Source organism: Balaenoptera musculus, chromosome 6, assembly GCF_009873245.2.
Source record: "Balaenoptera musculus isolate JJ_BM4_2016_0621 chromosome 6, mBalMus1.pri.v3, whole genome shotgun sequence".
Taxonomy (NCBI): Eukaryota; Metazoa; Chordata; class Mammalia; order Artiodactyla; family Balaenopteridae; genus Balaenoptera; species Balaenoptera musculus.
The window spans coordinates 33,608,038-33,625,208 of record NC_045790.1 but is presented as its reverse complement, the minus strand read 5'-3'; the positions used below and the strand labels follow the sequence as shown (position 1 = coordinate 33,625,208).

The window sequence follows — 17,171 nt, the reverse complement described above, 5'->3', positions numbered from 1 at the left end:
AAAAATCCAGTAGAGTTAAATTAACCACACAACAATTATCATTTGCTTATACTGCCCAGCTAAGACAGTCCCTTTAAAAAAATTCATAGCATTTCAAAATAAAAGTAACATCAGCAACATCATTAAATAATTTTAGATAATCTTCTAACAGGACTATTTCAATAGATGGCATTCATTTTGATGTTTAAATTCTAAAAGATGTCATATATATATGTATGTTTTAAACAATCTGTGGGTTTTTTTTGGAATCACACATCACACTCAATTCTTTAAAACACATGACAAAAGAAAAATTCTTTATTCCAGTATTTTGATTTGTAGAGTCTAATATACTGATTGAAAGATAATAGATTAATTATATATATAACTCAAAAGAATTAATCAGTAGTAGATTAATTAAAATTAAATTAAATTAGTTTCTTTTGAGTTTCGTTAATATTCAAGCCATCCTAAGGTTTAAAGTTTTTGGTAAATAACCAATGATAAATGAAAATTTCAATATAAATAAAGTTGTTTATTCATTTTAAAAACAGGTTTCCCCTACATAATATAAGAGTGCAAGGCAATTCAAAAAAGTCAAAAAAGTTTCTATTTTAACGGCAGAATAGAACCCAAAATAACCTAAGCTTACTACATGTGTTATTTGTTTATATCCAAAAATATTTCAAAAAGGAGTAGGTGGATTTGGGATTTGAATCACAGCAGTAAACCTCCCAAGTCTGTGCTTGAATTACAGCACCAAGCTCCCTCTTTAATCAGATCTTGTCATGTCACTGTTTCTTTAAAAAATATTCATTTTTCTTGCATTGTTTCCATCATGACACCTTTTTTAACAGCCCAGTTCATTTAAAGTTCTAATGTACCTGTACTACAACAGGGAGTGCTAAACTATCAGTGATTATAAAATATAACAATTTAACCATAAAGCACAATATAACTTTTCTAAAAGTTTTCTAATGTTAGGCTATAGCTTAGCACTATCTATGGTCCTCAAACCCAGCTGAAAATCACCTGGGAGCTTTATAAAAGGGAAAGTACCAACACCCATGCCCCATCTTTAACTAATTCATCAGAATCTGTGAAAAGTGGGGCCCAGAAATCAGTATTTCTTAAAAAGCTTCCAAGATGATGCTAATTGTGCAGCATCCAGGTTAGATACCAACTACCACCTGATACAGAGAAACTCAATAAATATGTCAAACAAATGCATTTTGGTTGTGATTGGGACATTTTATAAGATATGTGGTAATTTGTCTTAAGACTGTTACATCCTACCAAAATTTTTGCAGGATTGCTATCAGGTGTGGAGTATTTCCATCACTAAGTTTATGAGGCGTGATAGTGTATACTTCCGTACTGTCTATTTTACAATAAACATGTATTTTTTTTGTAACTTTTAATAAAAGATAAAAACATTCAATAATTACATTTTACAGAAGCTCAAAACATCAGTCTGGATTTCATCCAGAAAAGATAAACTATACAAAATTATCTAATAAGGTCACAAAGTACTATGTATGCTTTTTTTCTAAAAAACAAAACAATAACCTATTTCTTCAAACATCCAGCAATGCCAGAGCTGCCAGGACAGGGCCTACAGAGGCGAGCTTTACTGCCCCCTGCAGGCTGCTGCTGAAGGAGCGAGCCATCTTATTTTCCTAACTGCCAGGAAATTCCCCCAGGGAATCACTCCCTTGGCAGGATCCTTTATCTCCAGGAAGGAGGAAGGTTCCACTAAATGTGTTTTCTAGGAGAAGAAGACATCTAAGAACAGTCATTGTTATTAATAATCACGAAAATCTGGAAACAACCAAAATGTCCAATAATGGACTATTAGTCAAATCGATTATTATAATATATTCAGAAGACAAAATTACATGACCACATGAAGTCATAAATTTGAAAAATATTTAATGACATGAAAATTCTTACAATATAAATATTAAGTGAAAAAATAAGATGCAATACAATATGTGCGGTTGTGAGTGTATTTTTTTTTTTAATCAGATGTGTGTAGAAAAAGAAATCTGTAAGGAAACACACCAAAATTGGAAGTTGCTATTTCTGAGTTCTGAGATTAAAGATGATCTTTAACCTTCTTCCTTATACTTTGCTATGTTTTCAAAAAGTTCTACGTTGAACATATTACCTTTTAAGTCAGAAAATCAGAAAGTGTTATTCTTTAAAATACTTGTATTTTGACCTTCCCATTCTAACGTTCTCCCATTTCCAAACAAACAGATATTTAACGAGATTAACAGGTTGACAGCACAGAACGTCAGACGTTGAGAAGCACAACAAAGGACGAGTAAATGTCAATATGAAGGAGCAAACACATAAACTCTAAATTAAAAAATTAAAAAAAAGAGGAAGCAATAGGAGTGCTGGGACAAAAATCAGAAAGGAAGAAAGGAGAGTTCTTGGATCAACTTGGATGAACACCAAAACACCAAAGGCAGAAGCCATCCCCAACCTCAGGGTAACTCTGGGAGAAAAAAAAGTACAAAAATTAATTTAGCCTATGTCACACTTTCTTAAGATCAGCCCAGGGGCGGGGGAGGTGGCAATTATAGGAAATAATTACAGTTGATCCTTGAACAACACAGGTTTGAACTGTGCAGGTCCACTTACATGTGGATTTTTTTCAATAGTAAATACTACAGTACTACGCAATCTGAGGTTAGTTGAATCCGCTGAGGCAGTACTATGGATACAGAAGGACGACTGTAAATTATACTTGGGTTTTTGACTGCGCAGAGGGTCGGCACCCCTAATCGCCACCCTCCCCGCCACATTGTTCAAGGGTCATCTGTATCTGGAATTACACCTTAATAACTTCATCTTACCAACCACCTTGAACTTCTACTTTTCACCTGGGTGCATTAACTGCTACTGGTAATCAATAAGTTATTCAATTTAAAAGCAAAAACAAATGCATTTTGTTTCTATGTCTGTTTTTAAAGAATCCTTGGAAAATATCCAGAAACTGAATTAAATCATATTCATTTGCTAATGAAGACTATCAACTAAGTAGGCTACTTTACCTGTGTTTCCCTTTTCATCTTCTCTGATGTGAAGATCCTTCATAGATGTCTCCAATTCTAGAAGATCTCTTAGGTCTTCCTTGTATACTTCTATATAAGACACTTTTATCTTAGAGTCAATGCTAAGATTTTCAGAGATGTTTTGAAATATTTCTTGGATAGCACGAGGAATGATACCTTTTTGACCCTCCACAACTGAAGCTGAAAATTTAGAGAAAGAAAGCACATCTGAAATTTAAGATATAAGAAAAGCTACAATCAATAAATTTATTTTCTCAAATTTCTATTATAAATTTTTAAAATAGAAAAATAGAACATTTTTTTCTATAAAGTTCAGAAGTGAAAGTTTTCACATGCATGCTCTTACCCAAACTTCATTCATGCATTCATTCAATATTTATATAGTACCTACTATGTGCCAGGCAGTATTCTAGGACCCTGGGAACCATCAGTGAACAAAACAAGGAAAAGATCCCTGCCCTTAAGGAACTGTACTAGGAGAGACTGACAACAGCAAAAAAGAATAAGTGAATTATATAGTATATTAAAAGGCATTAAGTATGCCTGGACAAGAAAATAGGGCAAGGTAAGGGGGACTGGAAGTGTAAGTGTATTTGATGGGAGGTGCTTGTAACTTTAAATAGGAAAGTCATGATGGGTGGGCATCACGGAGAAGCTGACATTTGAGCAGAAACTTGAAAGAGGTGGCAGAGGAGCCATGTAGGTATCTGAATGTCCCAGAACAGCAAGCGCAAAGGTGCTAAAATGGTGTGATCCATAAACAAGGAGGCCATTGTAGCTGGAGCAGAGGGAGCAAGGGGAGAGTGGCAGGGCATGAGGTCAGAGAGGTGACAGAAACAAGACCATGTAGGTCCTTGGAGACCACGATAGACTTTAGGTCTTATTCTGGGTGAGATGAGAGCCACTGAAGCAGAGCAGTAACTTGGGATTTAAAAGAGACCACTCTGTCTGCTGCGTTTTGCCTCAATCATAGAAGGGTAGGGGCAGAAGTGGGGAGACCACTTAGGAGACCAGTGCACTAATCCAGGAGTCTAGAGGGTTCGGGGGAGAGGTGGACATGATGGTGGCATAAGGTTGGCAGCAGAGAAAGGTGAGAAGTGACCAGATTCTGGATTTATGTTGAAGGGAGAGCCATTAAGATTCCCTGACAGATTGGATATGGAATGTGACAGAAAGTGATGAGTCAAGGATGACTCCAAGATTTTGTCTTGAGCCAGTGGAGTTGCCATCAACTGATATAGGGAAGAGTGTGTGTTGAGTTGGTTTAAGGGGAAAATGGCAGAAGTTCATTTTTTGACCTATTAAGTTTGAGGTATCTATTAGGGATACAATTGGGAAGGTTGAATAGGCAGTTGGATATATGAGACTAGAGTACAAGACAGTCGTCTGGACTGGAGGTAAAAAACTGGAAGCTATATATAGATGGTATTTAATGTCATAGGGCTGGATGAGACCAAGGGGAAAAGCTGAGAGTCAGAAGAGAAGAATACCAAAGATTGAGCCCTGGGCACTTCATCATTTGTTGGTTCACTTATCAGGAACCAGCAAGAGAGCATGAGGAGTGACCAGTTAAGTAGGAGGAAACCAAGAATGTGGTGGCCTGGAAACCAAGTGGAGAGCATGCATCAAATTTGCTGAAAGGCCGGTTTGATGAGAATTGACCACTAAATTTAGTAAAGTGAAGGGCATTTGTGATATCCTGACAATTGCAGTGTCAGTGGTAGTGGAGGTGAAAGTCTGAACGGAGTGAGTGTAAGAAAGACCGAGAGGAGAACTGACACCACAAGTCACAGATAATACCTTCAAGGTTCTGCTGCAAAGAGGAGCAGAGAGAAGTGGGGTGTTGGATGGCAGCGAGAGTGGGTAAAACAGAGGGGAAGTGAGAAATGTAACCATTATTTTAAGATACAATAAAGACTGATTTACCCAGCATTCTCTCAATTATTAACACTAAAATACTATTAAAAATCACATCATTGTAATTGATGAAAAACTGTATTCACAATGTAATTGTGAACATCAATGTAATTAATGAAAAACTGTGATCACTGTTTATGATTATTCACTGTTTAAAATGTCATGTGAGCAATGATTTTTAAATTTGATAATGCCCCATTTCCTCAAGGTGAGCAAATTGGTCCTCTAGAATACTATGACAATGTTAACCAGCACAGCTTTTTTGGAGAAACATTAGTATCAATAGTATCAAAAGTTGAAACGTGATCACCCTTTGACTCAGATATAGTCTTAAAGAAATACATGTACACATACCCAAAGGTGTTGTATAAGGATCAGTAAAAATTTCTTGTAATTGATAAAAAATTCCAAACACTAATAAATCCATTAGTAGGAGAATGGTTAACAATGGTATACCATGCACCTATTGTTAAACAGATGTCTAAGAGCCATAAAGTTAAAAGAAGCAACTGCAGAGCAAATTCATTTGCATAAAAGAAAACATACATATCTATGCAAAGAATATTTTTGAAAAAATTCACAAAAAATGGTGGTTACCTCTGGGGAGTTAGAACAGGGAGAGAAAAGAAAGGAAAACTTTTACTTTTATCTTATGGTTGTAATATCTGAATTTTTACCTTTAGAAATAAATATATATAGTCTAAAAATAAAAGTTTTAAATATAAATAACTTAAAAATAAACTAAATATACTGTATAGAATTGGAAGCAGCATAAAAAAAGCTTACAATCAAATGACATGACAATGAAAAAAACTAAATGATATTTATATAACAGTTTAAGGCAAAAATAAAAGATTTAATAAGAAAATATTTATTGAAAACCCCAGGAATGCAATAGGCATAAGTGGCACCAGTGAAGTTCAAAATAGGTACAGGTAGTACCTAAAATATCTAAAATATCTCTCTTTAGATCATTTATTATGGTCTGGGGAGAATCCCAATCATTGGAATGCAACTCATTTATGTTAGCAAGAACCCTTTTAAAAAAATTATTTGTGTCATATTTCTTCACATTTAGCCAAAAAGCATGTTTTGAGATTTCTGGGATGGAAAGGTACAGGTAGTTTGAGGGTAAACAGGCATAAGAAAGGGACAGGGGAGCAAGCCAGGGTCTAATGGCAGCAAAGGACATATGCAGAAGAGAGGTACAGAAAGACCAGTTCTGCCCAAGCCAAGACCTCAATCCAGGACTGAGGGAGGGAACATCTCTACACCTCTTCTCCTGCATCACTGCCTCTTCTCCTCCATCACTTCCGCAACGCAGAACACAGATTAACACAATAACATGAATGAATAGAAATGCATACAAGAGATTCAGATATTTGTACACCAATGTTCACAGCAGCATTAGTCACAATAGCCTAAAGGGGAATACAATTCAAGTGTCCCTCAACAGATGAATGGATAAACAAAAGATGACTTATACATACAATGGAAAATCATTCAGTCATAAAAAGGAATGAAGTTCCAATACATGCTACAACATGTAGGATATCCTTAGATACATTATGCTAAGTACAGAAGCCAGACATAGGAGGACAAATACTGTATGATTCCACTTCTATGAAATATCTAGAAGAGGCAAACTTACAGTCAAAGAAAGTAAATTCGAGGTTACCACGGGATGGCGGGGGGAGGACAGTTATTGCTTAATGGGTACAAAGCTTCTATTTGGGGAGATGAAAAATTTTGGAAAGAGCAGTGATGGTTACAAAACACTGTGAATATACTTAATGTCATAAAACTGTACTATTAAAAATGGTTAAAATGGTAAATTTTGTTTTACATTTATTTTTTTAACCACAATTTTTAAAATAGTAAAAAAAAAATGTACAAGATAAAATTTAGAATAAGTAAAAGAATAAATTGGACTTAAAGTTAAATAAGTTTCTGTAGGCCAATTTAGAAACCTGCCCACCATTTTTAGCATTGTTCCATGGAAAATATATTCCAAGCTACAAAAAGGTGGCTTACAAATGAACCTTAAAAACAACTTGCTTCCAAGTTGAAGATTACCAATGTTCAGATTTTTGGCAACAAACATCCTGAAAATCTGAACCTTACTAACTTGGACCGCCTTTGATTGCCATCATGTAGCAAATATGGGAAGCTGCAGGTTTTTCCAGTACAAGAGAAAGTGAAAATTCCTTTTGGAGAGCTTCCAGGAACTAGCCAATAGTACTATCTATAAACTCCAGCATATATTGAATATATGCATTCTAGATTAGCCAGAATATGAGGCTGATCAGAAATAGCTCATTCATTTCCCACTTCAACAGATAACAAAGCACAGTAACTCAAAAGACTTAAAAAAAAAAAAGCTGAATTACAAATAATATTTACAAATAAAGCTTCAAAATGTATTCTGGTAACCTAAAGATCACATTTGCACTGTCACTCTTATATTCCTGAAAGACTATTTCAGAGAGAAAAACTGTAAAGTTTTATACTTTAATAGCCATCATTTAGCTCTTATACACTATTTAAAGAGTATGCAAATGAAAGTTTTTAGAGAAGATTACGCCTGGTAAAAAGTTGGTAAATCCAAGGTTCTGAAAAGCAGGGAAATGAACAGTAGTTTAGATAAGCATCATATTGAAAAATAAGAGATTTTCATCTACCACAGTGCCTAGCATGGTACTCTAGCCACTGCAAAAGCTCAATAAATTATTTATTGGAGAAAAAAACTACATTATTTCCATGGTCAATAATCAAACAGCAGATGACTGACCCAGAATTGGTGTCTTACAGATAGCCTGGGAAATCAAAAATGCTATTTTCACAAATACACCAAGAAATGTAACTTCAAACAACAAAGTGCAATTCTTCACTTATCAGATAGTGAAAAAAAAATTTTGGATTTATGATTTCCAGTAACTGGCAAGGATATGAGCAAATAAATGGCTTTCACATATTGGTGGCAGGATATAAACTGGTACACCCTTTTGGATAATTTGTCAGTATCTATCCACATTTTAAATGTGCATACCCATTACTCAACAAATCTACTTCTAGGAATCTATTCTACAGAAATACTAACAAATGGATGCAAAGTTAAATGTATAAAGATATGTACACTGTAACTTTTTATAACAGTAAAAATCAAAACCAACCACTAATCCTGTCCATTAATACTGGAATGGATGAACTATGATCCATTCAAACTATGGAACATTATATGTACAGCCCAAAAAAATGAGGTGAAATTCTATGACCCAAATGGAAAGAAATGAAATGATATTTTATATCGTTAAATGCAAAAAGAAAGTTACAGAATCACAGGTATGAAATACCTCATCAAACAAATAAACTAACAACAAAAAAAACAAAAAACTACATGTGTGAGTACTTGTAATATACCTAGAAAAATGTCTAGAGGACTCTGAATGTATACATCAAACTGTTATTTCCTGGGAATGAGAGGAGCTTTCATTTGTTTAATTAGATTTCTTAAGCATCACTTGCAATTCTTTTTACAATGAACATTAATTTTTTTTAAACTAGCAGAAAAAAACATCAAAAACTCTTCCTAATGGTGATCTATTTCTTTTGGTATGAAGTATTTTAGAGCAGCTAAAATATTTTAGGACAATAGATAACTTTAATAACCTTTTCCCTTAAGGAATTAAAATCGTATTCATGGCCTCTTAAAAAAAAACAATATAGCTGTAAGTATGTGACCAAGCTGTGAAAATTGTTAAGGGAATAGAACCTAAAAGTTCTCATCACAAGAAGAAAAATGTAACTGAGGTGACTGATGTTAACTGAACTTACTGTGGTAATCATTTTGCAATATATAGATATATCAAACTATTATGCTATATACTTTGGACTAATACAAGTTACATGTCAATTATATCTCAAAACTGGGGAAAAACAGCAAAGGGCTGAATACTGAACATTGTCTTAAACGTCTTTCCTCAAGCAAATATAATCATAAATTGTTTAATGAAACTTCAATATTTAAAACAAATCTTTCAAAGATGATGATCTTATGAACACATCTGTTATCCTATTGATTATTTCATTCAGTTAATATGCTGAGCACCTACTATGTGTCAGGCACTGTGGTATTTCAGCTTCATTCTACTGTCTCAAATAAAAGTCAAAGAGTATGAGAATCTTACCAACATGGCCTCCTCCAATGGTGTATGTCTTCCCAGATCCAGTCTGTCCATAGGCAAAAACGGTTGCGTTATAGCCCTCAATGAGTGACAACACTAGTGGCTTTATACAGGTATTATAAACTTCATCTTGAGTGGAATTTTTGCCAAAAACAAAATCAAAAGTAAAGACTCTATCTTTCCCAATGATAACTTGTTGGGTGTTTGGAATAACTCTCACACAAGCTTGATGATTATGAAGAACTTCTTTGCACAGCAGAGGTCTAATTCTTACAGCAACTTTTACTGGTATTTCTTCCATGGCAGCTTAGATTTTACTAAATAGATTTTCTACTTAATATGCAGTATCTAGTGTGAGAAGCATCCATTTTACGTAAGATCTGGACCCCTGTGTATCAAAATAAAAACAAAATTTAGTTATTGACTTCTCTATCCTAATAAACTAAGCAACTTCTAAAGCAAAGTCAATTAAAGCAGGTTTTGTTCTAATATAAGATAGCTACAAAGAGTAAATCTGTCTTGAAAAAGTATACCTATAATTTATAGATGAAATGATATGATGTCTGGATTTGCTGCAAAATAATCTAGGGGATGGGAGCCTTGAGTTGGTAAATGATGAAGCAAAGTGATAAGTGCATGGGATTCCATTATGCTATTCTTTCTATAGTGGTAATATGTTTCCCAGCTCATTAATCTAAATATTGAATAATTGGGGAATTAGAAACATAAGGCAAGGACTTCCCTGGTGGCGCAGTGGTTAAGAACCCGCCTGCCAATGCAGAGGACACGGGTTTGAGCCCTGGTCTGGGAAGACTCCACATGCCACGGAGCAACTAAGCCTGCGCACCACAACTATTGAGCCCATGTGTCACAACTACTGAAGCTCGTGTGCCTAGAGCCCGTGCTCTGCAACAAGAGAAGCCACCACAATGAGAAGCCTGCGCACCGCAACGAAGAGTAGCCCCTGCTCTCAGCAACTATAGAAAGCCCATGCAGCAACGAAGACCCAACGTAGCCAAAAAAAAAAAAAATAACATCTCCTCTTTGTCGCAAATGTTAGAAATCAATCCATGAAAATAGTTTTAAGGATTTCTATAAGTCAATGTAAATTTAAAACTAAATTTTCTATTCAAAAATAACCAAAACTAACAGAAAAACTGCTGTTCCACTCCTAAATTACATGGTACTTATTTCTGAAGATCTCTGGTGGAATTAATACATTAAAAATTATATTGGGGGACTTCCCTGGTGTCCAGTGGTTAAGAATCCGCCTTCTGGGCTTCCCTGGTGGCACAGTGGTTAAGAATCCGCCTGCCAATGCAGGGGACACGTGTTCGAGCCCTGGTCCATGAAGATCCCACGTGCCGCGGAGTAACTAAGCCCATGAGCCACAACTACTGAGCCTGTGAGCCTAGAGCCCGTGCTCTGAAACACGAGAAGCCACTGCAATGAGAAGCCCGCGCACGGCAACAAAGAGTAGCCCCCACTCACCATAACTAGAGAAAGCCCGCGTGCAACAACAAAGACCCAGCGCAGCCAAAAATAAATAAATAAAATAAATTATTTTTAAAAACAAACAAAAAAGAATCCGCCTTCCAATGCAGGGGATGTGGGTTCGATCCCTGGTCGGGGAATTAAGATCCCACACACCACGGGCAACTAAGCCCGTGCACCACAACTACAGAGCCCATGCACTCTAGAGCCTGCGCGTCACAACTACTGAACCTGTGCGTCCCAACGAACAATGCCATGTGCCACAATTAAGAACCAATGCCGCCAAAAGTAAAATAAATAAATATTTTTTAAAAATTGCAGGGACAATGTTTTAAAAAAATTAAATTGGCAGCTATACTTACAATGAACAACCTGAAAAATAAATTAAGAAAACAATTCCATTTACAATAGCATTACAAAGAATCAAATAAATTTAGGAATAAATTTAACAAAAGATGTGTAAAACTTACACTCTGAAAACTACAAAATATTGTTGAAAGTAAAGAAAATTTAAATAAATGGAAAAACATATGTTCATGGATTGGAAGACTTAACATATTAAAATGGCAATATTCCCCAAACTGATCTAAAGAGTCAACAGAATGCCTACCAAAATCCCAGCTGACTTCTTTGTAGAAACTGACAAGCTGATCCTAAAATTCATATGGAAATTCAAGGGACATAGAATAGCCAATACAATAATGAAAAAGAACAAAGTTAGAGGACATACTTCCCCAATTTTAAAACCAGGCAACAGTAAACAAGACAGTGTGGTACTGGCATACGACAGACTTAAAGATCAATGGAAAAGAACTGAGAATACAGAAATAAATCCTCACATTTATGGGCAACTGATTTTCAACAACAGTGTCAACACAATTCAATGGGGAAAAGATAGTCTTTTCAACAAGTGGTCATGGGACAACTGGATATCCACATGCATAAGAATGAAGTTGGACTTCTACCTCACATCGTATACAAAAGTTAATTCAGGACGGTTCATAGGACTTCCCTGGTGGCGCAGTGGTTAAGAATCAGCCTGCCAATGCAGGGGACACGGGTTTGATCCCTGGTCTGGGAAGATCCCATATGCTGCAGAGCAACTAAGCCCGTGCACCACAACTACTGAGCCTGCAAGCCACAACTACAGAGCCCGTGCACCGCAACTACCGAAGCCCACATGCTCTAGGGCCCGCATGCCGCAACTACTGAGCCTGCGTGCTGCAACTACTGAAGGCTACTTGCCTAGAGCCCATGCTCCACAACAAGAGAAGCCACCACAATGAGAAGCCTTCTCACTGCAACAAAGAGTAGCCCCCGCTTGCCGCAACTAGAGAAAGCCCGCGCACAGCAATGAAGACCCAATGCAGCCAAAAAATAAATAAAACTTAAAAAAAAAGATACTCAAAAATGTTTAAAAAAACAAAACAAAAAAAAATCGTTCATAGACCTAAACGTAAGAGTTGAAACTATAAAAGTCTTAAAAGAAAACACAGGGGTAACTCTTTGTAATCTTGTATTTGGCAATGGTTTCTCATTTATGACACCAAAAGCAAAAGCAATAGCAATGAGCAGTAAAAGGAAAAGTAGATAAAATGAACTTAATCAAATTTAAAAGTTTTGTGCCTCAAAGGATACCACCAAGAAAGTGAAAAGACTAGTGCTGTGAATAGCAGCACTATTCACAATAGCCAAGACATGGAAACAACCTAAATGTCCATCGACAGATGAATAGATAAAGAAGATGTGGTACATATACACAATGGAATACTGCTCAGCCATAAAAAAGAATGAAATAAGGCCATTTGCAGCAACATGGATGGACCTACAGATTATCATACTAAGTAAGTCACACAGAGAAAAACAAATACCATATGATATCACTTATATGTGGAATCTAAAATATGAGGGCTTCCCTGGTGGCACAGTGGTTGAGAGTCCGCCTGCCAATGCAGGAGACACAGGTTCGAGCCCTGGCCCGGGAGGATCCCACATGCCGTGGAGCAATTAAGCCCATGTGCCACAACTACTGAGCCTGCACTCTAGAGCCCACGAGCCACAACTACTGAGCCCACGTGCCACAACTACTGAAGCCCGCGTGTCTGGAGCCCGTGCTCCACAAGAGAAGCCACTGCAATGAGAAGCCCGCGCACCGCAAGGAAGAGTGGCCCCCACTCGCCGCAACTAGAGAAAGCCCGCATGCAGCAGCAAAGACCCAACACAGCCAAAAATAAATAAATAAATAAATAAATTTTAAAAATAAAATAAAATAAAAAATAAAACAAAATATGACACAAATGAACTTATCTATGAAACAGAAACAGACTCAGAGACATAGAGAACAGACCTGTGATTGCCAAGGTGGAGGGAGGGTGGGGGAGGGACAGAGTGGGAGTGTGGGGTTAGTAGATGCAAACTATTATGTATAGGATGGATAAACAAGGTATTACCGTATAGCACATGGAACTATATTTAATATCCTGTGATAAACCATAATGGAAAAGAATATAAAAAAGAATGTGTGTGTGTGTGTGTATATATATATATATATAAATAACTGAATTTGCTGTAGAGCAGAAATTAACACAACATTGTAAATCAACTATACTACAATAAAAATTTTTTAAAAAGAAATACAATATTGTAACATAAAAAAAAAGAAAGTGAAGATTATTCACTGAATAGGACAAAATATTTGCAAGTCATATAACTAATAAGGATTTGTATCCAGAATATACAAAGAACTACTACAACTAAATAGTAAAAAGACAACCAAATTTAAAAGTGGGCAAAGGTGGGCTTCCCTCGTGGCGCAGTGGTTAAGAATCCGCCTACCAATGCAGGGGACATGGGTTTGAGCCCTGGTCCGGGAAGATCCTGCATGCCGCAGAGTAACTAAGCCCATGCGCCACAACTACTGAGCCCGTGTGCCACAACTACTGAGCCTGTGCTCTAGAGCCCGTGCGCCACAACAAGAGAAGCCACCGCAATGAGAAGCCCACGCACCGCAACGAAGACCCAATGCAGCCAAAAATAAATAAATAAAATAAATAAACTAAAAAAAAAAAAAGTGGGCAAATGATCGGAAAAGACAGTTCTTCAAAGATGATATAAAAATGATCAATAAGCAAATGCAAAGACGCTCAACATCATTAGCTATGGGGGAAATGCAATCAAAACCACAATGAGATACCACTTCACTCCCACTAACACAACTATAATAAAAAAGACAGATCATAATAAGTGTTGGCAAGAAGGTAAAGAATATGGAAACCTGATGGGAATGTAAAATGATGCAGCCACTTTGGAACAGTCTGGCAGTTCCTCAAAAAGTTAAACACAGAGTTATCATTTGACCCAGCAACTCCGCTCTTAGGTATATACCCTAAAGAAATGAAAATATATGTTCACATAAAAACTTGTACATGAATGCTCACAGTCTTGGTAGCATTACGCTTACACCATATAAAAGTTTTTTGAAAAGTGACAAGTAATCTACATCTAAATGCAGATGAAAAATAATCAGTTTAGGATGGGACTGGGCTCTTTGGAGAAGAGTCTTGAACACTATCATTAAGTAACCTAGCAGACTAATGGACTAAAATAACATTTTCAGCACTACATGCAATGGAATGTTAAGACATATCTAATACTTACTAGCCTTTTAAAAAAACTCTGCAGCAATACTGTGCATTTATAATTTTGTGAGTGGACAGTCTGAAAAAGATCACAATAACAGAAAAACATTTACATCACTCTACTAAGAGTCCAAAGAGAGTAAAAAAATATCAGCTCCCCTGTGCTGTAAAATCCCAAAACAGAGTCAACAAACTATCTTTAATGGCCAAAGAGATGCACCTAACCTTGGCAGTTTTAATCATTCTAGTGAAATTCTTCACTGAAAAAATAAATATTCATAAATATGATAAATCTTTTCCTGGATAATAAAGGACTCTACAATCATTTGGTACTGCAAACTTTTCCAAAGAAACTACAGGGATGTAGTACGACTTGATTCTTCCAAATGTCTCTGAACACCTATATTAGGAGTTTTTATCATACAAATTAGTTTATTTTTTTATATATAAATTTTATTTATTTATTTATTTTTGGCTGCATTGGGTCTTTGCTGCTGCATGTGGGCTTTCTCTAGTTGCAGCGAGCGGGAGCTACTCTTTGTTGCAGTACACGGGCTTCTCATCGCAGTGGCTTCTCTTGTTGTGGAGCACCGGCTCTAGGCATGTGGGCTTCAGTAGTTGTGGCACACAGGCTCAGCAGCTGCAGCGCACGGGCTCTAGAGTGCAGGCTCAATAGTTGTGGCGCAAGGGCTTAGTTGATCTGCAGGCATGTGGGATCTTCCCGGACCAGGGCTCGAGCCCGTGTCCCCTGCATTGGCAGGCAGATTCCTAACCACTGCGCCATCAGGGAAGCCCCTATTTCTTTTTTTTTATACCATCACATTAAAACAAAAGCCATGGTCTATGTTAAGCTAAACCTAACTACTTCCAATGAAATTGTTAATAAAAGGTGCCAAGTGTAATTGAGATGTTTTCACTTTCTTGGTTTTTTTCTTTAATAGGAATGTCTACAAACAATCTGGCTACAAAGGCAATAGAAATTCACCTACTCCAATCAGTAAAAAACCGATAAGGGCCCATAAACATATAGCTTGCAAAAAATTAATATACAAGAATTTACGTTTAGGGAGTTCTCTGGCGGTCCAGTGGTTAGGACTCTGGGTTTTTCACTACTGTGGGCGGGGATTCAACCCCTGGTGGGGGAACTAAGATCCCACAAGCCCTGCGGCACGGCCAAAAAATAAATAAAAAGTAAATTTAAAACATTTTAAAAAGAATTTACATGTCTTTTAAAAAATCCATAGCACTTATACTTCTTCAGATTCTGATCAGTTACAGCCATCAGAAGCGTACGTATTAATCTCACCAATCAATGTAAAGAAAGGTGAACTCCGACTGGCTGGCATACTCAATGGAGTTTTGAAATCTGAGCAAAGGAAGGAGAAATATTTGATCACTGATGCCATGTCGTTGATCAGAAAAGTGTCTCCAAATACCGTTGCCACCCCGTGCCCTTGGCTTTTCAGAAGTAGTGACTGTCTAAAAATTGTAGTTTGTAAGTAATATTTTCGTAAGAAACTTTCTGGCAAATGGATAGTGAATCTCATAAGGATCTCAGAAAAGGCCCCAAATGCATAAAGAACAGATGGAGAAGACAGGAAGCGAACAGGGGAAACAACAAAGATTTTTAAAGTTGGAGTGGGCGAAGTTTTATTTTTAAAGTGTTTCAAAGAAAGAATCTGGGCACCCTTTCTTTCTCAATTATCACCTGCTCTAAGGGAGGGTCTTTCAGATTTCCGCAGAGCTTAGAATGCACCGAAGTTTCAACATCCGCAATGGAAAAAGGAGGCCTGTGACAAAACGAAACCCCCAAGGAAGGTGGGCCTTTCCACCCCTCTTCAGATACCGCAGCTGGAAGCATGAAAACAAGAAATACACAGGATCCGATTCCGTGAGGCTCGGTCCGGGGTTCCCGGGGTTCCCGGGGTTCCCGCGCGTCCGTCTTCCCCAAGCCCTTCTACCTCAAGGGGCACCCAACTTCCCCGGCCGCTCGCCTGGGAGTCCCAGCATAGGCCCAGGCCCCTCGGGGGGCACTGCTCCGCCTTGCGGGCGCCCCAACCGCCCTCCCCGCCAGCCGAGCCGCGGCGGCTCCCAATCCCCCGGCCGGCCCCCTCTCCTCCCAACGGCCGGCCGGGGACACCAGCTCAGAGAGCAGGCCAGCGCCGCACCAGGCCCGACCCCGCCAGCCCGGCCCGGCCCGCCTGCCACTCACTGACCGGTTCGAGAAACCCCAGTCTCCCGCGGCTAGCGCAGCGCAGTACTCTTCGCCTTCACTTCGCACCGCCGCGCCGCCGCTACCGCCGCAGCCCGCGCCTTTTGTTGTCGTGGGTTCTCCCGGCAACCAGCAAAATCCGCGCTGACGCTCCTCCGCCCCTCAGGGCGGCCGGAAGCTCCCCAGACCCCGCCCCAGCCCGCCAAGCCCCGCCCATGCCCCCGCCCCGTCAGGGAGGAGCCTAGAGCCGGCCACCTGGAGGCCCCGCCTCCCATATTAGCGCCAAAGTAAATACTACCCAGGGACCCCTCGCATAGTGCTGAGCCAGAGAACTCTCCAGGAGTTTGTAAGATGAATATGAGAAAGATTCACATTGCTTTCAATATTTTAGCTACCAATTCCGTTTATTTTTATTGAAGTTAAGTTCACATAACATAACATGAACCGTTTTAAAGTGTACAATTCAATAGCGTTTTAGACATTCGCAATGTTGTGCAACCAGCACCTCCGTCTTTTTCCAAAACATTTTCATCACCCCAAAAGGAAAGCCTCATACCAGTTAGCAGTCACTCCCATTCCTCTCTTCCCCAGCCACTGGCGACCACTAATCTGCTTTCTGTTTCTATGGATTTACCTGTTCTGGGCATTTCATAGTCATAGA

General features: G+C 38.1%; 1 protein-coding gene across 1 annotated transcript in view; it reads right to left on the bottom strand.

The window, feature by feature from the left end:
- The window catches only part of KIF27 (kinesin family member 27), a 92,028-nt gene extending 75,346 nt beyond the window's left edge, over nt 1–16,682 (bottom strand). Inside the window, 4 exon segments of the mRNA XM_036856630.1 lie at nt 3,045–3,245; nt 9,170–9,554; nt 16,007–16,149; nt 16,515–16,682. Coding sequence (XP_036712525.1) covers nt 3,045–3,245; nt 9,170–9,467 — 499 coding nt within the window. The 5' untranslated portion in view covers nt 9,468–9,554; nt 16,007–16,149; nt 16,515–16,682.
- Between the last annotated feature and the right edge of the window lie 489 nt (nt 16,683–17,171).